General features: G+C 45.8%; 1 protein-coding gene across 1 annotated transcript in view; it reads right to left on the reverse strand.

Moving 5' to 3' along the window:
• Positions 1-23,275, reverse strand: part of LOC122794877 (nuclear autoantigen Sp-100-like) — a 1,817,621-nt gene that overhangs the window by 198,550 nt on the left and 1,595,796 nt on the right. The window contains exon 5 of the mRNA XM_044063477.1: positions 13,602-13,776. Coding sequence (XP_043919412.1) covers positions 13,602-13,776 — 175 coding nt within the window. The remainder of the gene's footprint in view (positions 1-13,601; positions 13,777-23,275) is intronic.

The following is a 23,275-nucleotide window of genomic DNA, read 5'->3' on the forward strand; positions in this document are numbered from 1 at the left end:
TGGAGGTTGCCCTGGTGGAATGCATCCTGAACCCCTTAGGAGGAGGTTTCCAGTAGTATTTGTAGCAGAAATGTATACAGTGTGCTATCCATTTGGAGTTTGTTGGGCTATGACCTTTCCCTCTGCCCCTGCTGCAAAGCTGACTAGCAATTGGTCAGTTTTTGTAAAAGACTTAGTCCTATCCACACAGAATCTTAGCCGTCTGTGCACATCTAGAGAATGTAGAATCCTTTCCCCTAGTTTTGTGGGTTGGGGGAAAAAGTGGGCAAACGAATTGATTGGTCGAGAGCCACACAGGACACCACTTTAGGCATGAAAGTTGGGTTAGTCCCGAGGGAGAACCTGTCAGCATGAAAAATTATGAAGAGCTCCACAGCCATGAGTGCTTGTACCTCTGAAACTCTTCTAGCTGAAGTGATGGCCAGACACAAGGCTGTTTTCCAAGAGAAATTTTAACTCTGCTGAAGCTGCAGGTTCAAAGAGGGTAGAGTCAGCTTTTCCAACACAAAGTTAAGGTCCCAAGCTATGGTAGGCGCTCTTCTGGGTGTCCTTAAATTGTTAGCCCCTCTTCAGAACAGTTTGAGATGGTGAGAAGAGAGGTGGCTCTGTGCTGTAATGAGCAGAGATGGCAGAGGCACGAATTTTAATAGGATAGGCCGCTGTGTAGTAGATCTGCTAGGTAATCAGGGATGAGAGGTAGAGGGCTGTGCTGTTTCAGCTCCTTTAACCTGGATCCAGGTGCAATACCTTTTCCACTTGTCTGCATAGGATTTTCTAGTGCTGGGGTGTCTGGCCTCATGTACAACATCCAAGACTTGCTTGCTTAAGCTGGCAACTGGAGGAGAGCTCAGGGAATAAGCCAGGCTGCCAGGTTCAGGTTCTGCAGTTGTGGATGCATGAATTCTCCCTTCTGCTGGGTCAGGAGAGTTGGGATCTGAGGTAGATGCCATGATGACAGACTGTGCAGCAGTGGGTACCAGTGCTGGTGTGGCCAGTCTGGGGCAATCAAGATTGCTCTCGGTTTTTCCTCCCTTAGTTTGAGTAGTACCCATGTAAGCAAAGGTAGAGGGGGAAACGTATAGAGAGGTTTACCCATTGGAACGATAGGGCATCCACTTTCCAGGCCTTGCTGTGAGGTTCCCTGGTGCAGAATTTGCTGAGCTGGTGATTGTTGTGGGAGAAAAAGGATGTCCACCTTCGGGGTGCCCCATTTCTGGGTGGTGCCATGGTCTAGCTGCCACTTGTGTGGGTCTAGGAGGTTTCTGCTTGGGTTGTCTGCCAGAGAGTTTTGGGAGCCTGGCAGGAATTATGCTTGCAGGTGAATTTGCATGGCTGAAGCCATGTGCCAAAGGCTCATGGAGAGCCTGCAGAGGGGATAAGAGCGAGTTCCTCCCTGGTTGATGTACCACATCAATGTTGTGTTTCTGTTTTGATTACTAGAGGCCCCGGGGAGAGTAGGGTTATGAAAGCGGTCAGAGCATGCTGAACAGCTAGCATTTCTTTCTGGTTGATGTGCAGATGCATTTGGGTTGGACTCCAATGGCCCCGAATGCCGTCCAGGTGTGCACCCCAGGCATAATCTGATGCATCTGTGGTTAGGGTCTGGGCGGCATGCGGTTGTGAGAAGGGAAGGCCCTTCTTGTTGCATGCTGCTGTCCACCTAAGAAAATCTTTCCTTAGACAGGGAGGTATGATAGTTTCCAGGTCCTGAGAGTGTTGACAACAAAGGCTTTTTAGGTACCATTGAAGTTGACTCATATGCAGTCTGGCATATGGAATGAGTAGAATGCTGGATGTTATGAACCCTAGAGCTTGCAGGATTTTCCTTGCAGATAACTGGGTTCTAGTGGCTAGTTGAGAGAATATTGAGAGAAGCAGCCTGCCACATAGGCTTATTTTTCTGGAGTAAGGAATTCCATCTGGGATGCTGTATATCCAGGCTTGCTCCCAGGAATACAATTTGAGTGGGTACTAGTTTGGATTTCTTTTCATTTATAGTATAAACCCCAGGGAGATAAGTAGGTCCTTTACAAAGGTCAGGTGCTGTAACGGCTTTTCCTGTCTGCTTGAATGAGGCAGTCATCTAAGTAGGGGTAAATCTGAATATTCCTTTGTCTGCAAAAAGCAATGGCTGGAGCCAGGCACTTTGTGAATACTCTGGGAGCAGTGGATAAGCCAAAGGGAAGCGCAGAGAACCGTAAGTGCAGAGATCCTGCTCTAAAACGTAGATATTTCCTACAGGAATCCCTAATTGGGATGTGTAGATAGGCCCCTTTTAGGTCTAGGGTGGCTGACCAGGCATCCTTGGATTGCATAGGAAGAAACTGCTGGAGGGTGAGCATTTTAAATTTTGGTATCACTAGGAAGGTGTTTAGACTAGATAGATTGAGGATTGGGTGTCAGGTGCCCTCTTATCTGGGTACCAGGAACAGTCTGTAACAAAAACCTTAGCCTATCTTGGTCTGCAAGAACAGGCTGCATTGCCCTTATGGAAAGCAAGGAATGGATTTGGTTTTGTGCCTCCGGTCACTGGTTTGGAGGAAGATCTAGAAACCCTTTTGAGGTTGGCATAGTGTGGAAATAAAATTTGTATCCCTGAGACACTAGGTTGAGGACCCATCAGTCGTTAAGAGGCCCAAGTTTTTGGCATGGGAGGAGAGTTTTCCTCCTGGGGGATAAGCAGGTGGGCAGAGGCAAGGGGTGGAGTGGAGGAACTCCATTGCTTAGATCTCTGCGTTCCCTGGGACTGTCGGGGAGGGGGGGGGTCTGCTTCCCCTAGGTCTTGTCTGAGCTGATCTTGAGGGGGCCGGAAAGGGCCAGTGTTTGGAGGGGCAATGCCTACTGAACCTCAGAGGTTGGACCTTTAACAGGTCTAACTATCTGCATACATTTAGCTTTTTCTTCCATCTTTAAGACATCTTCTGCCTTGGTCCCAAACAAATTGTCTTTGTTCAATGGTGCATCCAATAGTTTTGATTTGACATGGTCTGGCAAGGTCTGTTCCTTAAGCCAAGCATGCCTTCCAAGTACAGAACCTGTGACTGCTGCCCTGCAGGATACCTCTAGGGTGTCAAAGCCACATTACAAGGTGTGATTAGTAACTTGGTATGCAGGATGCTTAAGCTCCTGTAATTCTTTATTTTCTGCACAAGCCGGAAAGGTAGATATTTTCTGTTTAAGGAGTTCCATAGTATACTGCTGGTATTTCAGCATGTGGAACTGACAATTTAGTGCTCAAATGGCAAGAGTTGCAGAGGTGTACACTTTACCTCATCTGTCTAAAGCTCAGGAATCCTTGTCCGAGGGGCTGGGATTCTTAGCTGTGCTTGCTTTTATTCCTTTAGGTCCTTGGGAGAGGACCTCTGGGTCAGCAATAGGATTTTTGAAAATAAATTTGTGAGTCAGGGACACTGTATACCTAATAAACATTATATACCGGTCAAGCTTCCTGAGAGCAGGTGGAAAGGTATCAGGGGTTAAACTGGATTCCATAATCATCCAAAACATCCAGGACAGGAGGAATGGCTAAAGGTCTGTGCTGCGGTAAATCAAAGAATTCCCAGAGTCTCTTTTTGTATTGAGAATAGTCCTGACACTCCCATTGGAAATGCTCCCTTAAAGTATGTAGGGTTTCACCAAAAGAAAAATCCTCTGGAGTAGAGGCAGAAGGAATGGATTCCTCTGAATCTGAATCCTCATAAGCAGACAAGGGTTGCATGTCTTCATATTCAGAAACCTCAGTCATCGGACTTTTTTTTTTTTTTTTTTTTTTTTTTTTTAAGAAGGGGTAGGCTGGCTTCCACTAATAAGCAGGTGGTCTTCCGCCATTTTAAGCATTTGAGATTGAAGCATGGAAGCAGGTGCTTGAGCTTGGGTGGTCTGTTTTTTTAGGCGCAGTTTGTATCCTGAGCCTTAGAAATTTAAGTTTTAGAAAGAACTTAAGACATGAAAGAAGCCGGCTTGTGTCGAGCATCAGTAGTGCGAAGAACTTCCTTGGAAGCTGGTGCCTGCTCAACAGCTCTGGACCCTGGACCCATCCAAGGTAGAGACATCCACAGGATCCTTGGTCAAAGAAGAATCTTGCGACATACCAGACTCCAAATGGGTCTCTGTAGAAGCCTGCAAATCCATAGAAGCGGGCATCAGGGGCTGCGAAAGCACCTCACAGAGTACCGACGAACTAGCTTAACAGGAAGCGTCGTCGGCAGTTTTTGACCTGTGCCATCTTTATCCTTACTTTTTTTTTTTCATAAGATCGGTAGTTGGATGGCTTACCGAAGCCATTTTGGAATACGGAGATAGAGAGCGAAAGTATTTAGCTACGAAAAGGCCAGACGACGTATAGTTCTGGTGTTGAACAAAGCCAGAAATAGACAGCGAGGGACGTTGTGGTCTGGGCCTAAACAGGTGACGCAGTAAGAATGGAAATCTCTGTGTGGTATTTGCTTTCCACAGGAGAGACAACTGTTAACTTTTTCTGACATCGGTTAGAGCAAGAAAATAGGATCCCCAGCAGGGTGCTTCGCTTTAAAAGACTTCAACTTCAATTTCGGAAATGAAAACTCAGGTAGCGGCCGACCGGAACTCGTGCGAACTTGCTTCTGCTTCGGACTCCTCAGCAAGGAAGACTGATGTAATGGCATCTGCTACCTGATTTTATACCACTGACAACCTGACGTCAGTCCTGGAGCAATAGCAACTGACGCAGAAATACTAAGCCTCTGGTATTAGGGCCGATTGAGGGCTACCCCGGCAGGGGAACCCAAGTGTGATGACTGCAACAGTGAAACACAAAACATCTGAAAGTGCTGTGAGCCTGCTCTGAAGCAAAGGTATTTCCTGCAAGATTCCCTTATGGGGATGTGGAGGTAGGCATCTTTTAGATCTAGGGTAACTAACCTGGCATTTTCTGTCGGCATAGGTAGCAGCTGCTGCAAAGTTAGCATTTTGAATTTGGGGACCGCCAGGAAGGTGTTCAGAATGAATAGATCCAGGAAGGGGCACTACGTTCCCTCTTTTCTGGGAACAAGGAATAGTCTGGAATAAAAGCCTTTGCCTGTTTGGTCTGAGGGGGACAGGTTCTACTGCCCCTTAAGATACAAGAGTTTGGACTTATTTTAATGCCTCTGCCCACTGATTTAAAGGCAAGTCTGGGTACCCTCTTGGAATTCAGAGTTCGTTTTTAGGAGAATTTGTATACCTGAGAAATGATCTTTAATATCCATTGGTCCTTTGTTACAGAAAGCCAATTCTCTTAGTAGAGGGAGAGCTTTCCTCCTAGTTTTTGGCGAGTGAAAAGAGGGCGGGGGGGGCAGAGAGAGAGTCATTGAGTTTTTGCCAGAGAAGTCTCTCCCTGCAGGGCTTACCTTGCTCCTGTCTGCTAGGTGCAAGAAAGGACCACTGTTTTGAGGGAAAATTTCTGCGGAACCTAGAAGGTTGTACCTGAAGGAAATTATTTACTGTTTGCATAGATTTTTGCTTCATCTTCCATCTTTTTAAGCACCTCTTCTGCTTTTACTCCAGACAAGTGGTCCTTATCCAAGGGTGCATCAGGTAATTTTTAGATTTGACATGATCAGGGAGAGGTTGTTCCTTCAACCATGCACGTCTCCTAAAGACAGATCCTGACACTGCTGCCCTGCTAGAAGCTTCTAGGGCGTCATATCCACAGTGTAAAAAGTGTTTAGCCACTGGACAAGTAGAATGCAGTAAATCTGCTAACTCTTCAGAATTGGCACAGTCAAGAAAGGCTGAAATCTTTTGTTTTAATAATTCCAAAGTGTGCTGTTGATATTTTAACATGTGGAACTAGCGGTTGAATGCTCTGATAGCTAAGGTTCCAGAGTTGTGTACTTTTTTACCCCATCTGTCCAGAGCTCTGGAGTCCTTGTCAGGAGTAGGATTCTTTGCAGAACTAGCCTTAGCTCCTTTTGATTCCTGTGTAATGACCTTGAGGTCTGGAGCAAGATTTCTGTACAAGTATTTGTGAGAATCCAGTACCCTGTAAAACCGGTCAGGTTTTCTGGGAGCAGGTGAGGGGGAGTCAGAATTTAAGCTAGATTCCTGGAAGACATCATCAACCACCTGTAAGATAGGCGGGATGGCCAAGGGTCTGTGCTGCGGCAGGTCTAGAAACAGTCTTTTCTTAGGCTGAGGAAGTCCTGGGATCCAGAGTGGAAATGTTCCCTGAGGGAGTGAAGGGTTTCCCCAAAAGAAAGGTCTTATGGTGGGGAGGCAGAAGGGATGGATTCCTCAGTATCTGAATCCTAAGCAGTAACAGGTTGCTGTTCCTCTTCCAAATCTGAATAAATCAGACTCCTCAGAATCCTGTTGTCAGTATTTCACAGGAAGGGTCCCTTTTCCTTTTAGAAGGTGCGGCCTGACCATCCCCAATAAGGGTGATAAGATCCGCCATTTTAAAGCTTTTGAGCTTGGGGTGGTGGAGCAGGGGTAAAATGGTGGCTAGAGGTATTTTTTCCTAGGAGTTGCCTTGCCTCTCGGCCTAAGAGTATCCATTTTTCTGAGAGAAACTTTAGTCTGATGAGAGAACATAATTTTTTGTCTAGATTTGGTAGTGTGAATAAACCTCCTCGGATGCTGGTGCCTGTGTCGTGGCTCTGGACCCAACCAAGGCAGAGACAATCAAAAGCTCAGTACACTAAAGATTTCCACGGCATACCGGACTCCAGAAGGGTCTGAGTAGAGGCCTGCAAAGGTATCAAAATCAGCCATCAGGGGCTGCGAAGGCACCTCACTAAATTCCAGAGAACGGACGACCTGCTTAGCGGTGGAGTCGGAAGGCTTAGCCGTGTGTGGTCTCGTGTCTACCTTTAGCCTTAATTTTTTTGGAAGGTCTATGGTTTGTTGCAGATGCCATTTTGGAATGCGAAGACGGAAGATGAAAATACCTGGCTACCAAAAGAGCTCTACAATGTACAGTTTTGTACCTACTATAAATGTAGATGTTAGAGTGAATACACTGCTGCAGTCATTACACTTGGGTTATCTACCGTCAGGCGGTCCCGCAGTTGGCCAGAGTTCCAAAGTCTTGGTCCAGCGTTGGTTGCTGTCGCTTCCTCCCTGACGTCAGAGCGCCAGCGGTATACAAGACGCAGCAGATGCCATTTTCTTCAGTTTTTCTTGCCCCAGATGTCAGGTGCCCCCAAATTGGTAGGCAATACATATTGCTAATAACACATACAGGTAAAATAAGAAACAATACCTATAGCTACAAGCAAATACACCACATAGGTTGTAAAGGATAGAGAGGTATAAGTCCCAGCTAAGAAAGTGGGGTTGGATGGAGGGTAACCTGGACTGCAGCAGTGTATTCACTCGAATATCTACATTTATGGTAGGTACAAAACTGTACTATGTTAATCGTGTTACACTGCTGCAGTCATTACACTTGGGTTGAATCCCAAATCTGAGGTTGGGTGGCTGGGTCTATATAGGGTTAGGAGTGGCTATGAGGCCCTGGCAAAACTGCAGTGGCAAAGCCAGCTCTGGATTTGGAGTATAGAGGCAAGTGGTAATGTTTAGTAAAGGTGTGCACTGAACTCCAAGTTGCAGCTTCCAAAATATCCTCGGTTGGTACTCCTCTAAGAAAGGCTGCTGAGGTGGCTGTAGCCCTGGTAGAATGAGGCCTAATGTTACTAGGCACAGTTTTTCCATGCTGTGTGTAGCAGAAACGGATACAGTGTCCTACCCATTTTGAAATGGTCTGTTTTGAAATGGTCTTTCCCTGTGATCCTGCAGCATAGGGTACAAACAGTTGCTCAGATTTTCTGAAAGCTTTTGTTTTGTCCAAGTAGAAATGTAACTGTCTGTGTATGTCCAATGAATGAAGAAGCCTCTCCCCTTTACTCTGGGGGTTTGGATAAAAAGTGGGCAAGTGAATGGTTTGGCTTAGAGCCACACTGGATACCACCTTTGGCATAAAGGTAGGGTTTGTTCTTAAGGAAACCCTGTCTTGATGAAAAATGATGAAAGGCTCCACTTTCATTAGTGCCTGTAATTCTGAGACTCTCCGTGCTGAAGTTATTGCCAGCAGCAGAGCAGTTTTCCATGACAAAAATTTTAATTCTGCTGAAATGGCTGGCTCAAAAGGTGGTAGAGTAAGTTTTTCCAACACAAAGTTGAGGTCCCAAGTTGGTGTTGGTGCTCTCCGGGGCGGTCTTATGTTTTTAGCCCCTCTGAGGTATTGTCTTAGTAATGGATGTGAAAAAATATGAGGATCCGTGTTGTAATGAGCTGAAATAGGAAAGGCGTGGATCTTAATAAATGAAAAGGCCTTTGTCCAGCATCTAAGTATTGTAATATCTGAGGAATATTTGGGACAAGAGGGTTTAGTCCTTGAGCCTGGTTCCAGGCGCAGAATCTTTTCCATTTTTCTGAATAAGATTTCCTGATGCTGGGCCTCCTGGCCTCCAAAATGACATTCATAACAGCTTTAGAGAGGAGTGCTGACTGGTTAAGTAATCTGCCATGCAGCCACATTTAAAGTTTTGAGCTGGCTGTGCAGGATCTGATTGTTTTGCAGAGTCAGATGATGAGGTATTTGAGGTAAAATCCATGCTGGGCCTTGAGCCATGTTCCTTAATATTGGATACCAGTGCTGTCGTGGCCAGTCCAGAGCAATGAGGATCATTTGTGGCCTCTCTAGTCTGGCTTTCAGGAGTACCTTTGCTAGGAGAGTCAGTGGTGGGAAGGCATAAACTTTTAGTGTTTTCCAACTGAATGATAGGGCGTCCACTTTCCACGCTTGTGTGTGGTACTTCCTTGTGCAGAATTTCTGTAGTTGGCAGTTCAGCGGGGAGGCAAAAAGATCCGTCTGGGCTCCCCTATTTCGGAGTTATCATTGTGAATACTTGTGGATTTAGTTTCCACTCATGAGGATCCATGATATTTCTGCTTAAGTTGTCTGCCAGTGTATTTTTCTTTCCTGGCAGGAATTGTGCTTGCAGTTGAACTTGATAGGTCAGTGCTGTATTCCACAAAGTCATTGCTTGTCTGCATAGGGGGTAGGAATGCATGCCCCCTTGCTTATGTACCACAACTGTGGTGTCAGCCTTTAGTAGCAATGGTCCTGGATGCAGAAGGTCCCTGAAAGCTGTCGGGGCATTTTGTACAGCTAGCATCTCTTTTTGATTGATGTGGAGATGTATTTGGTCTGTGGTCCACTTGCCCTGGATACATTGTCCTGCCATGCGTGCTCCCCAGGCGTAATCCGATGCATCCGTTGTTATTGTCTACCTGGCTGTGGGTAAAGTAAAAGGCTGTCCCTTATTGTGGTGACATGCCTGTGCCCACCATTGAAACTCCTGTTGAAGGCAGGGGATGAGCAGTATTATTGCTTCCAAACTGTGACAGTGTTGAGTCCATACGCTTTTCAGATACCATTGTAACTTCCTCATATGCAGTTTGGCATATGGAATTAGTAGTATGCAAGATGTCATGAACCCCAAGGCCTGCAGAATTTTTCTTGCAGGGAGTTGGGTTTTTGTTGCCATCAATTGAAAGTATTGAGTCAGTTGTCCTCGTTTGTCTGGCGTGAGATAAGCCATCTGGGCTGTTGTATTTAAGCTGGCACCCAGGAATATCTCTTGCGAGGGCACTAGTTTTGACTTCTTTTCATTTACTGTGTACCCTAGGGCAACTTGACAAGCTTTTTACAAATGCCAGATGCTTTAGAAGAATGTCCTTGCTTTCTGCTTGAACAAGGCAGTCGTCCAAGTATGGGTATATTTGAATTCCCCTTTGTCTGCAAAATGCAATTACTGGTGCCAGGCATTGTGAAGACCCTGGGCTCAGTAGATAAGCAAAGGGCAGTACAGAGAATTGGTAATGTGTTGAACCTGCTAAGAATCTGAGGTATCTTCTGCAATTTTGTCTGATAGGGACATGCAGGTATACCTCCTTGAGGTCAGTTACTAGCCAAGCCTTCTTGCCCAGCATGGGAAGCTGCTGCTGCAGTGTCAACATTTTGAATTTGGGAACTTCCAGGTAAGTATTTAGAGCAGAAAGATCCAGAATAGGCCTCCAGGCTTTGTCCTTTCGGGGGACCAGAAAGAGTCTCGAGTAAAATCCTTGTCCTTGCTCCTGTGTTGGTACCTCTTGAGTAGCTCTCATGTCCATACATGCTGTAATTTGTTTTTGAGCCTCTGCCCATTTATTTGGTGGCAGGTTTGGCATTCCTTTTAGCCTTGGCAAAGTGTGAAAGTGGAACCTGTAACCTTGAGATACAATATTTAGAACCCATTTGTCTTGGGTGATCATATGCCAATTGTGTGCAAAAAGTGCTAGTTTTCCTCCCAAGGGAGCTGCCAAGATAGAAGTGCTTGGCAGCTGGAGGGGGAAGTCATTGGGACGGTTTCCTATAAGGTTGTGGCCCGTCTTCCCCTTCTTTCTGGGTTGAAGTACCCCATTGGCGGGGCTTGTAAGAACCTTGTGGCTGACCTCTGCCTCTTGGGCATCTGTCTGCCCCTCTGAGGTCTGCCTGTAGTTAGAAAGGACCAGTTTTTAGTTGGCCAATTTCTGCTAAAACGAGGGGTCTGAACCTGTAAAAAATCCTTCACCGTTTGCATAGATTTTGCCTTATCCTCCATTTTCTTTAATACTACTACTGCTTTAACTCCAAATAAAACATCCTGCTTTAAAGGTGCATCCAATAATTTTGCTTTAACATGATCAGGTAAACTTTGTTCTTTTAACAAAGCATGCCTACGGATGACAGACCCTGTAACTGCTGCTCTACAAGAGGCTTCTAATGAATCAAATCCAAATTGCAAAGTATGTTTGCCCACTTGTTCTGCTGCATGCAATAAATCCTGCATTTCCTTATAGTCAGGGAGCTCTGAATTTGGAAGCATTTTTTGTTTTAACTGAGACATCAAGTATTGCTGATATTTCAGCATGTGAAACTGGCAATTTAAGGCTCTCATTGCTAGAGTTGCAGAAGTGTATACTTTCTTTCCCCATCTGTCTAATGCTCTAGAATCCCTAACAGAGGGAACTGGATTTTTAGCTGTAGAGGCCTTAACCCCTTTGGGACCCTGGGAAATGGTTTCTGGGTCAGCAACAGGGCTTTTGTAAAGAAATTTGAGAGAGTCAGGGACTCTCTAGTATCTGTCTGGTTTGACTGGGGCTGGAGGTAAAGAATCAGGATTTAAACTAAATTCAGAGTACACATCATCCACAATGTCTAATACTGGCAGAATAGCAAGAGGTCTGTGCTGAGGCAATAAAAGGAACTCAGCCTTTTCTTGGATTCTGAGTAATCCTGGCCCTCGTAGTGAAAATGTTCCCTCATAGTATGCAAGGTTTCCCCAAAAGAGTAATCCTCTGGAGGAGAGGCTGAAGGGATAAATTCTTCAGCATCAGAATCCTCATATGGGGGTAAAGAGTATTCCTGACCTGCTGAGGAATCCGAGGAAATGGAAACCTGGTCAGATGAGTCATGGTCTTCATCCTGTCTAGACCTTTTATCAGGAGGGGGATGGGAACCCCTGATCAGAGTAATTAAGTATTCGGCCATTTTGAGCATCTGTTTCTTAGGCATGGGGGGCCTGTCCTGGTGAATGCTGTACTGGCTTCTTTATTTTTAAAGGAGTTTTAGACTTAGCATAAGATTTGATAGTTAGTGTAGTCTGTCTGAATACACCCTCTGCAGCTGAGGGCTGTTCAACTTCTCCGGATCCCTCTGAAGGCATAGTCTCGGTAAGGCCTAAAGGTAGAGTATCCAGAGGCCCAGCCATCTCTGCGTGGTAGTCTGAGGCAGCCTGTGGTTCTAAAGCAGCGGTCGTCAGGGGCTGCGAAGGCACCTCGCTGAAAACCGGAGACTGGCCTTAGCAGAGGCCTCGTCATCAGGTCTGGGTCTCAGATGCCTGTCCTTGTCTTTGCGCTTTTTGTGCATTCCTGTCGGTTGCTCAGACGGCATGGTGTAATTGAATTTTCTGCCAAAGTAATGTCGGGCAAAATCAAACTGACGTTTAATAGTGCGCTTGTTAAACCTAGCACAAAACAGACAACCAGTGACGTTGTGGTCTGGGCCTAGGCATGGAATAAAGTAAGAATGAAAATCCTTATGAGGTATTTGCTTCCCACAAGAAATACAATTATTACTTTTTACTGACATCGGTCTGAGGCAAGAAAAAGTTTCCCCGATGGGGTACTTAGCTTTATAGAAGACTTCGGTTCTGAAATTCGAATTGAAAATCTCAGGAGTCGGCCGACCGGCACTTGCGAACTGCTTCTGCTTCGGGCACCGTGCGGCCAGAAAGACTGAAGAAAATGGCATCTGCTGCATCTTGTATACCCCTGGCGCTCTGACGTCAGGGAGAAGCGACATCAACAGACGTCGGACCAAGACTTTGGAACTCTGGCAGACTGCGGGACCGCTTGATGGCAGATAACCCAAGTGTAATGACTGCAGCAGTGTAACCTGATGAACATTGAATGGTTCTCACGTTTAACAGGGGACAGAACAGGCCACGGGGGATGTTGTGGTCTGGACCTAAACAAGTGATGCAGTATGAATGGAAGTCTCAGTCTGGCATTTGCTTTCCACAGACAAGACAGTTAACATTTTTAGACATTGGTTAGTGCAAGAAAAAAGGATACCCAACGGGGTACTTAGCTTTAGACATTTTCAGCTGTAATTCAAACTCTGGTAACGACCGACCGGCACACTTGCAAACTCCTTCTGCTACTGGCTCCACGGCAAGAAAGAATGATGTAATGGCATCGGCTGCCTTCCTTTATAGCACAGACGTCTGCCAGCAAGCAACAGCAGCCGACACAGAAAAACTGAGTCTGGTATTCAGGCCAGCAGAGGGCTACCAGAGCAGGGATAACCCACAAGTGAGGACTGCAACAGTGAAACATGAAGAACATCTGCTATGTTGTGCTTCAGAATAACATTTAGGATATATACACAATTTATTCTCAAGCACAACAGATTGTGGTGTACTTAAATCTTATGCATAGCAGTTTGGCTCCACAAGTGGACAGCTTTCTGCAACTAATATCCTAGTAACTTCAGATAAAAAAAAACTGGTGAACAGCTAGTTTAAACAGGATCCTGTGGCTACATGCATCTTTTTAATGGAGGTTGTCCAGCACAAGCTAAGCGGATGAATTCACACACAAACCATGGGGGCTTGAGATTTAAAGCAATAGTCATAGGAAGACAGGAGAACCTACCCAAAAGCCCATGAAGCACGGGTTTCACTTTTTTCTACATTATAGCTTTTGACATTTGGGGGATTATAAGATGGAATTTGTTCATTACACCCGAATAATGAAACCTGTATATAAACATACTTTTGCAGACCATACTCAGTTTCCAAAATAAACATTAATTGCATACAACAGCCCAGCTCATCTGCTGCTTGTACTTGGAACAGCGTTTTGCTTTAGTCTCATTTCATTTACTACTTAGGCATAGGCTAAGAGAGCAAACATGGTTATCCCAGTCTAACAGCCCATTTCTGTTAGTTGCTCACTTTGCACAGGGACATTCCAAAAGAACTGACTTACCATGTCACAGGAAGACCTCAGTAAACAAGTCATACATAAGCATTTGTCTATAATGTTCTTACCTTTGTAAAAGTAGCTGTAAATATCTTTAAGTTTAGGGTAATGCTGAAGATTTGTATCTTTCCATAAGAGAGACATCACTTGTCTTATAACAGAAATTCCACTCTTTTCAAATTCAGACAGTATGAGGTATACCTTTTCATTTAAGTTCCATGTCACAGATTTGTTCCTTGACTGCTGTTGGGAGAAAAACATGCATTTAAATGCATGTCCACTACAAATAAGCACATTTATAATAAAGAAATCATACAAGAGATTACATCTTGGTAACTAATTTTTTGACAAAACAGCATACACTATTGGCCTGTTGCTTAAAAAACAGTTTCTGATTTGGCATTACTACTGTAACGGCAATGATAGTTTATCATTTTTCTACACAGTTGGGAAAGTTTATGGTTACTCAGCAGTGATGCATCATGAAGAAATTAAACATTCTGTTGCATCTTTAGGCTTGTATCACAAGCATAAAAAAAAAGATGAAGCCCAAACTATAAAAACAGGCTCAAGTTATAGCCCGGTCAATACAGAAACTGGACTGGATTGATAGAAGTTAGCAGCAAATGCCAGTTCAATCATATTGGTGGTGGTGGTGGGGGGGGGGGGACAGATCAGCATGCTGCATTACTGGCACCCAGCAGCGAATGGGTATTGCAGCAAAGCAGGAAGGATGGGAATAAGCACACACAAACCCCCACAGTGAGGCTATGGACATGCATAGAATAGCAGTGGTCAGTTAGTGGTATTTTGCGAGTCCCAGCTTGTGCAAACCACCAAGGAAAAATGAAAATTAAGGTTAGGTTTGGGGGGCATGCATCTGGAGCAGACCTGCGCAACTTCCCACTACTACAACAAAGAGGAGCTACTACACATTTGTCATACAATCATCTGGGACCAGCCTCTAGTCTACAGGGGATTAAACTGGATTTCAGATGGAGAAAATGATTGAAAAATGCTGTAGTGCCAAAATGTTGTGTTTTACCCCATTCAGTTTGTCTTTTGAAACTCATTTTCTGTTCCTTAAAGTCATTGTTGCATAAACCTGGCAACAAGAACAGTTCACAGAAAGCCTTAATTTGGCTACTAACAGAGATAACTATGAATGTTAAGTTGTCAATCTCGCCTTCATTCTTGCTTGATGGGTTCGGAGCCGATCCTCGGCTCCGACTCGGCACTTTGCTAAGCTCGAGAGTCACTTTTACCAGCTCGAGGCAGCCCCATATCCCATGATGCAAGGTGGTAAGTACCCAGATCTCGTTTGCCGCTTCGCTTATGAGGTCCTCCTTTTGCCAGCTCCTGGTAAGTGTTAGTATTTTACTACTTTTTGCCCCAAAAATTTAAAATGTTCTTTTTTCTTTAGAATACCTTCTGTTTTATTTAGTTTTAAGCCCTTTTCTGACTAAAATTATATTTCCTTCCCCTTTTTTTAGTCAGGCCTTCATTCCCTCCCATCCCCCCCCCCACCCTGTCAGGGTGTGTGTGGGTGAGAGGTTAGTCACTATATTTTAGATAACTTTAGTTGTCTGATTGGGACTGTGTTGTTGTGTACTGCTTGTGTACAACTATGTCCAAAGAAAGGGTCTCAGGCTTTAAGAAGTGTGACTCGTGCTGTCAGAAGATGTCTCTGACAGACGGTCACACTTGTTTATATTGCCTGGGACCTCTCCACCTGCAGGACTCCTGTGCGATTTGTCATTCTTTCAGCCAGAGAGTCCTGCAGGAGAGGAGAAATAAATTGATTTTAAGGGGTCTTAAGCTGGAGGGCTCTCCGGCTAAGTCGGCTCCGACAAAGACTTCGAAGTCTTCCAAGGCCCAGTCTTCTGTGTCTAAGCCTGCGGCCTCGGTTACGACTGAGTCGAGATCGGCTCCGGCTGGAGCCGATCCTAGCTTGCATAAACCTTCGGCACCAATGGCTATCGGTGCCGATACTGGTTCAGTCACATCGGTGTCGGCTCCGACTGGCTCCGACCACCATGTGGCTCGGGCTTCGGTGTCGGTGCCGACCGGCTCCGACACCGTTACTTTTATGTCTGTATCGGCTCCGGCTGGAGCCGATGCATCGAGACCTTCTGTCGGTGCCGAAAAGTCCTCGGCTCCGACTGGTTCGATGGTTTCGTCGGCTCCGATGGTTCCTTCGAGGAAGAGGTCCAGGTCCCCTTCCTTGGAACCGATACTCTCGGCTCCGGCCTCACCTCTCCTCTCGGAACGGAGCCATCGGAGCTGATCTTCCAGGTCATCCAGGCTTTCTGACCATGATTTGGAGAGGGTGGTCAGTAGATTATTGAAATCACAGGCACTGGCCCAGATGCTACATAGTCCGTCTCAGACGACTATTAGTCCACACCCTCTTGTAGTTCCTCCTTCGACTCTACCTCAGAGTTTGGAGCTGGAGTCTTCGGGAATAGTTTCTGCTGAGGGGCAGATACCCCCCCCCCTTCTGCTCCCTCAGCATCTACTCTTATCTCCTCTTCGAGACCTTCCTTAGAGGGATTCGGTGGTCGGGCTTCCCTGGTCTCCTCCGAGGGGGTGAGTGGCATCGGACCCTTGTCCGACCCCACTCTTCCCCTTGGAGCCTCGGCCTTTGTGAGCTTGGCTCCGACATCTGCCTCGGAGCCTTCCTTTTCGGTGGGCCCTGGAGTTCCTGCTTCTTCGGAACGGGTTCTCTTGGACCTCCCTGGGAGGGGGGCCTTTGAGGTGATGAAGAGTGTGCTGGCCACTGGACTCAGCCAGCAGTCTGTTCCCTTAGCTCCTCCCTCTACGGTGCCTGTCGATATCTCTGCCATCTCTCTTGCTCCCGGACCCAGAGATCCTCCGCCTCAGGTTTCCCCACTGGGAATAGCCCCCTCTTCCGAGGATTCTCCTGATCAGTCAGGAGATCCTCCGCGCAAGAGGATTTGTAAGAGGAAACATATAGACTCCCCTGAGTCTATCACTTCAGATACCGACTTAGATGAGTCGGAGGGATCCCCAAGATCCCCCTCTGAGGATGTCTCCTTTTCAGACATCCTAGAACTCCTAAAACAGAGGGGAAACTGGCCCTCCAATAATCCCTCTGAGGATGAGTCTGTATACCTAGAGGCGTTTGGATCTCGGTGTCTCCGCCTTTCGACCCCCTCATGGAGGTTATTGCTCGAAAGGCTTGGGCTGCTCCTGATTCTGTAGAGCCAGTTCCTAGGAGGCCGTCAAAATTTATTACTGCCCCTTTGGACAAGCTATTCCTTACAAAAGGCGTCCCTGCTGATGCCATGGTGGTGGCGGCTGCCACTAAGAAGGAACTTGCAGATCCTTCCGTACCTGTCCATCCTCCTAATAAGGACTCTAGGACCATGGATAGGTATGGTAAGCAGATGTTCTCTTCAGCGACCTTTGCTATGCGTTCGCTGAACTACTTATGTCACTTCACCAGACTCCAAAGGGACATCCTTAAGGAGCTAGGTGAAGTAGTACAGGATCCTACAGCTGCAGGGGCTCAACAAAAAATTGCTTCGCAGCTAGGAACCCTTAATTCTATTACTAACTCCTCCATGAGACTGATATCATATGCAGCAGATGGAGCGAGTAGGGCCGCAGGTACAGGTGTGGCTTAGACGCCAAGCCTGGATGCGACTCTGTAATTTTGCAGATCCCTTCAAGGCGTCCTTCACAAACTCTCCCTTTGATGGGTCAGCTTTGTTTGGCCCTCAAGTGAAGGATACATTGACCAGGTGTGAGCAGGACGGCAAGACTCTTTCTGCCGTAGGAGTCTGTTTTTCCACTCCTTCTAGACCTTACCCTAAAGGACAGAAGGGTGGCAAGATGTGGTTCCGCAAATCCCAAGGAGTCACGCCGGATACACGTGGTCAGTTTACCCCTAGAGGCAGAGGGGGTAACAATAACAGACGCCGCTCTAGAGGCAGAGGGGGTCCACAAAACCAGGGTCCACAAAACCAGGGAAGCAGAGAGACTCTCTCTCTGACAAGCCCTTTCAGCATCCCTGAGATGTTGCCCGACTGTCCATCCTTGGAGGCAGTCGGGGGAAGACTACCGCGGTACCCAGAAGCCTGGCGTTCCCTCACTCAAGACAGATGGGTACAGTCGATCATATCAGAGGGTTACAAAATTCCTTTCGAGGAAAGTCCTTTCTCTCACTCAAATTCCCTTCCAGATGTACCACCCGGTCTAAGGGAAATTGCAGAGTTAGAAGTTTTAAAACTTCTACAAAAAAAGAGTCATTCAGCCAGTTATAACAGACCATTCAGAGCCCGGAATCTACTCAAGATTCTTTTTGGTCCCCAAAAAGACGGGAGACTGGAGACCAATATTGGATCTCAGCAGACTCAACAAGTCTGTGAGAAAGACAAGATTTCGAAAGGTCACACTTCAGTCAATTTTGCCCTTCCTAGAGAAGGACAACTGGATGTGCTCAATAGAGCTTCAGGATGCGTACCATCACATAAAAATTCACAGACGCTCCAGAAGGTTTCTCCGCTTTCGGCTGGGGTCCAGTCATTTCCAATTCAGAGCCCTGCCCTTTGGTCTCACTACAGCCCCCAGAGTGTTCACCAAATGTATGGCAGTGGTCACGGCTCACCTGAGGAGTCAAGGATTCCAGGTGTTTCCGTACCTCGACGACTGGCTCCTTTCAGCCACCACCAGGCATCAACTTCTTCAAGCCAGGGATTACACTATAAATCTTTGCACTCAATTGGGAAATTCGATCAACTACGAAAAATCCTCCTTATTGCCCTGCCAGTCTATTACTTTCATAGGCGCAAACTTAAACACTGTTCGGATGTCAGCAACCCTCACAGACCAAAGAATCTTAGATATACAAAGTCACGTGAGGATCATCCTAGCCAGCAAGAAAGTACAAACCAGAATGGTTCTAAAGGTGTTGGGCCTCATGGCTGCGGCCATTACCCTTCTTCCCCTGGCCCGCTTCTATATGCGCCTGCTTCAGTGGATGTTGTTCACTCAATGGTCTTACCAACAACTTCCGATGCGTCACCAAATACTGGTGACACAAATTTGCAGAAATCATCTTTCATGGTGGATTACTTCTCCCCAGATTCACCAAGGCAGACCCTTTGTACCCCCGGCCCCGGTAGCCACTGTCACTACGGACGCCTCCCTGATCGGGTGGGGGGGGTCATTATCAGGGCAGGATGGTTCATGGGACGTGGCAACCGTTCGAATACCACCTGCACATAAATGTCCTAGAAATGAGAGCAGTGCTTTTAACGTTGCAAGCCCTCAACGACTTTCTTCCCTTGGGAACAATTGCAGTTCACACAGACAACATGTCTGTAGTATGGTATATCAACAAACAGGGCGGAACCAAGTCCTACCCCTTGTGTCGAGAAGCTCTCAGACTTTGGCAATGGGCGATCTCCTCTCATCGGTTTCTGGTAGCAACGCATATCCCTGGGAAAACCAACATTTTGGCAGACAGATTGAGCAGAGCTATTCTCATGCCTCACGAGTGGTCTCTCAATCTATAGTGGAGGAGATATTTCTAGAATGGGGCCGCCCATGTTGCGATCTTTTTGCTACTCCCCAAAACAGCAAATGCCCAGACTTCTTCTCTCTCTTCCCACTGCCAGGCCATCCCCCCCAGAGATGCTCTAACCCAGGATTGGCCCCAGGGACTTCTTTATGCCTTTCCTCCTTTTCCGCCGATTCCACAAGTACTCCAGAAAGCCACCGTTTTGAGAGCCAAAATGATTCTCATTGCTCCCTATTGGCCTCGACAGATTTGGTTCCCGTTCCTCCATCGCCACCTTTTGGTGCAGCCGTGGCATCTGGACCCAGTACCAGACCTTCTGATTCACCAATCGGGTCAGCTGCACCGGTCTATCCCCTCTCTCAACCTCACAGCATGGTTGCTCCACTTCCTTCCTTAGCCAGGCTTCCTAGGATCTCTAATCCTGTTAGGGACATCATAGTAGCTTCCCTAAAATCCTCTACTTTATACCAGCAAGTGGAAGCGCTTTTCTTGTTGGGCAAAAGCTAAAAACATTGATCCTTTTACTGCTCCAGTGCAAGCAGTTTTGGATTTCTTAGCGGAAATCTTTCACGCGGGCTCTTCTTCTTCCACGGTCAAAGTTCAGTTGGCTGCTATCTCGAACTTTCATGTCGGGTTCGCAGATCACAACATTATGTCCCACAGGCTTTGTAGAGCCTTCTTAAAAGGAATTTTTCTCCTGAAACCTCCAATCAGGAGTCCTCCTCCTCAATGGGACCTAAATTTAGTGCTGACATCCTTGATTCTTCCTCCCTTCGAGACAGCTGTTTCATGTTCCCTGAAATTTCTTTCATGGAAAACTTTATTCCTGGTTGCTATTACATCGGCTGGCTAGGAGGGTATCTGAACTTCATGCTCTCTCTGTTCGTCCCCCCTATTTGGTCTTCCACAAAGACAGAGTATCATTGAGAACTAATCAGACCTTTTTGCCTAAGATTGCCTCAGAGTAATTTGAATCAGTCTATTGACCTTCCTGTATTTTTCCCAAACTACTCAAACAGATCGGAACAAAAGCTACATTATCTTGATGTTCACCGCCAACTCCGATATTATTTGGACAGAACAAAACAAATCAGGAAATCCGATCAGCTCTTTGTTTCTTATGCCGATAACAAAAAAGGCCTTCCCGTCTCAAAGGTGTCCTTATCTAGATGGCTTTCTTCTGTCATCTCTGAAATTTATCAGCTCAGGGGAAAACAGCTGTGCTCGAAACCTAAAGCGCATTCAACCAGAAGCTTAGCCACTTCCACAGCCTTTCAAGCTAGACTTCCATTAGACACTATTTGTGCAGCAGCCACTTGGGCCACTCCTCATACCTTTGTTTCTCATTACAAATTGGATTTGGCCTCCAGGACAGAGCCAGTTTTGGCTCTACAGTTCTCAAGAGTCTGTTCCATTGAGCCACCCAGGATAGAGGTGCTAGGGACGCGGTCCCAATCAAGCAAGAATGAAGGCGAGATTGACAACTTAACATTGAGAAGTTATGTACCTACCATAACGTTCCATGTTAGTTGTCTTCTCTCGCCTTCTTTCTTGCGACCCTCCCTCCTTCCCCCTGGCCTGGACAGACCTTTTTCTCTCTACATGGAAGTATGTTTATTAAGACCATTCAGTTCTGGTCCTCCATAACCATCCTTCAGGCTTTTTCTCTGCCTTCTTTCTTCCTTTTGGGAAGTTTTTATGCTATGTGTTATTGCCTATAGACAACAAACGAGATCTGGGTACATACCGCCTTGCATCATGGGATATGGGGCTGCCTCGAGCTGGTAAAAGTGACTCTCGAGCTTAGCAAGTGATGAGTGGAGCCGAGGATCGGCTCCGAACCCATCAAGCAAGAAAGAAGGCGAGAGAAGACAACTAACATGGAACGTTATGGTAGGTACATAACTTCTCATTTGTTTTACTAGGCAACCAATGTGAAAACACAAGAAGGATTAGCAAAGTTAAAGATACGAGAAATGTGGTTTGAAAGAGCAATTCCAAATGTGCCTGTGAAACCTCAAACTGGCCTAACCACACATGGAAATAACTTGGTTGGCATGTCACTGTACCACTACAAAGACTTCAAACAAGCACAGAGTTTTAATTTCTCTCCCATATTTCTAGTCCATACACATTTGTAAAGGAGCTTTAAATGTGGCAAACAAAATGCTGGTACTGTTAGACATGCTTTTATCTTGGCAAATTAACTGTTGAGAAATTTCAAACTAAAATGGCTTGAAACTTTTGAATTCTCTTCTGACCTAGAAATGGCAGAGTCTGAAAGAGACCTTATACTTTTCTATCCATCCACAGCCCCCTCCCCATTTTTGCACATGGGGTCAGGATGTCACTTCAGTGACAATCTACAGCCAAGGTTTTCCCTGCCACGGTAGTTCATCCACACCGCAGTCGCACATGCTCACACTTATGGCCAATTTAGAGAGAGTGGCCAATCCATCTATTGCACATCTTTGGAATGTGGGAGGAAACCTGAGCGTCCGGAAGAAACTCAAGCGAGCACAGAGGACATGCAGACTCTGCATAGAAAGTACCCAAACAAAGAATCGAACCAGGGAATGTCTTGTTGTGAGGTGACACTACCCACTGCACGCTTGTACTGCCCTTCACCTCTAAATAATCCTTTGACTTTCTTCAAAGAACTGCCAAAGGCATTTGATGCGCATATAATTTGCAGTGGCAACTACATATTCTGTATTTCTCAAATATTCTATAACCTACAGAACCTAGACACTTGTTTACTTGAAGTTTACAATGATCCTTCAAATTAACAGGCCATGCATATTCCTGCCCCCCCACCCCAACACACACACAAAGGGCTACCAGTACCAGAAAATGTAACCATTAACAGGGGTCAGATATTGCACAATTCAGCCATAGCACCTTTTTCCAAGCACAGTATATTTATTTAATTTGACATCTGTTTACTGGGAGCGCCCGTCTGCGTCAAACGGAACCCATTTTCCTGGGGGAAAAAAGATCCATACAAACTTACAAGACTACAACTCCTCTGTACACACAACTATGACATTATATACAGTGGAAAGGTAGTAAGCATCATACAGAGCAGCATACATTAATTTTAACTTCATGAACACAGTAATGCCATCAAATAGTGTACAAATATAAAAATATATTCTTTGCATATTTAATACAGAAGGTATTTTACATTAATTCTTAGGGTAATTCAGGTCACGTTTCAGTCCATCCTTGTAACGGGAATACAGGGATACACTACTGAGTAGCTACAAACTTATAACAGCGAGAGTCATTCATTGTGGGGTAATGGAAGATGGGAAGGAGTTGAACATGCACAGGCAATACACACACATACATACACGTACACACACAAGTGTCTGGTCTAATTAAAACACAGTCTTGGTAAAGATTACTCAGTTACAGAAAAGTGTTTTTGGACTCACACTGGTACAGTTTGGAAAACATTGAATAGCATGAATTTTTCGGCTGAACTCCAGGACTGATATTAATGCAGTATCAATACAGACTGTTGCTTAGGATTAGACTACATATGTTTGAGCATGGGTCTCTCTCTCATTGAGGAGTTATAGTACTAGATGTTCTTCGTGTTTCACTCTTGCAGTCATCACACTTGGGTTATCCTGCCAAGGGTAGCCCTCAGTCAGCCCAAATACCAGAGGCTTAGTATTTCTGCAATGGTTGCTGTCACATCCAGGACTGACAAGTCGTCAGTGGTATAAAAGCAGGCAGCCAATGCCATTACATCAGTCTTTCCTGCCAAGGAGCCTGAAGTAGAAGCAGTTCGCACAAGTGCCAGTCGGCCACTACCAGAGTTTGTTTCCAAATTGAAGTCTTCTAAAGCTAAGTACCCCATTTGGGATCCTTTTTCTTGCTCTAACTGATGTCAGTAAAACTTAATTGTCTCGCCTGTGGAAAGCAAGTACCACACCGAGATTTCCATTCTTACTGCATCACCTGTTTAGGCCCAAACCACAACGTTCCTTGCTGTCAGTTTTGTGCTTTGTTCAACGCCAGAACTATAAGTCATTGGGCCCTTATTGTAGCTAAATATTTTCGTTCTCTATCTCTGTATTCCGAAATGGCTTCAGTAAGCTATCAGACTATCGATCTTCTGAAAAAAATGTAAGGATAAGGACAGCGACAGACCGCACAGGTCCTGCTGACGACACTTCCATT

This window comes from Protopterus annectens, chromosome 2.part1 (genome assembly GCF_019279795.1).
Source record: "Protopterus annectens isolate FY-2018-M chromosome 2.part1, PAN1.0, whole genome shotgun sequence".
NCBI classification, from domain to species: Eukaryota; Metazoa; Chordata; order Ceratodontiformes; family Protopteridae; genus Protopterus; species Protopterus annectens.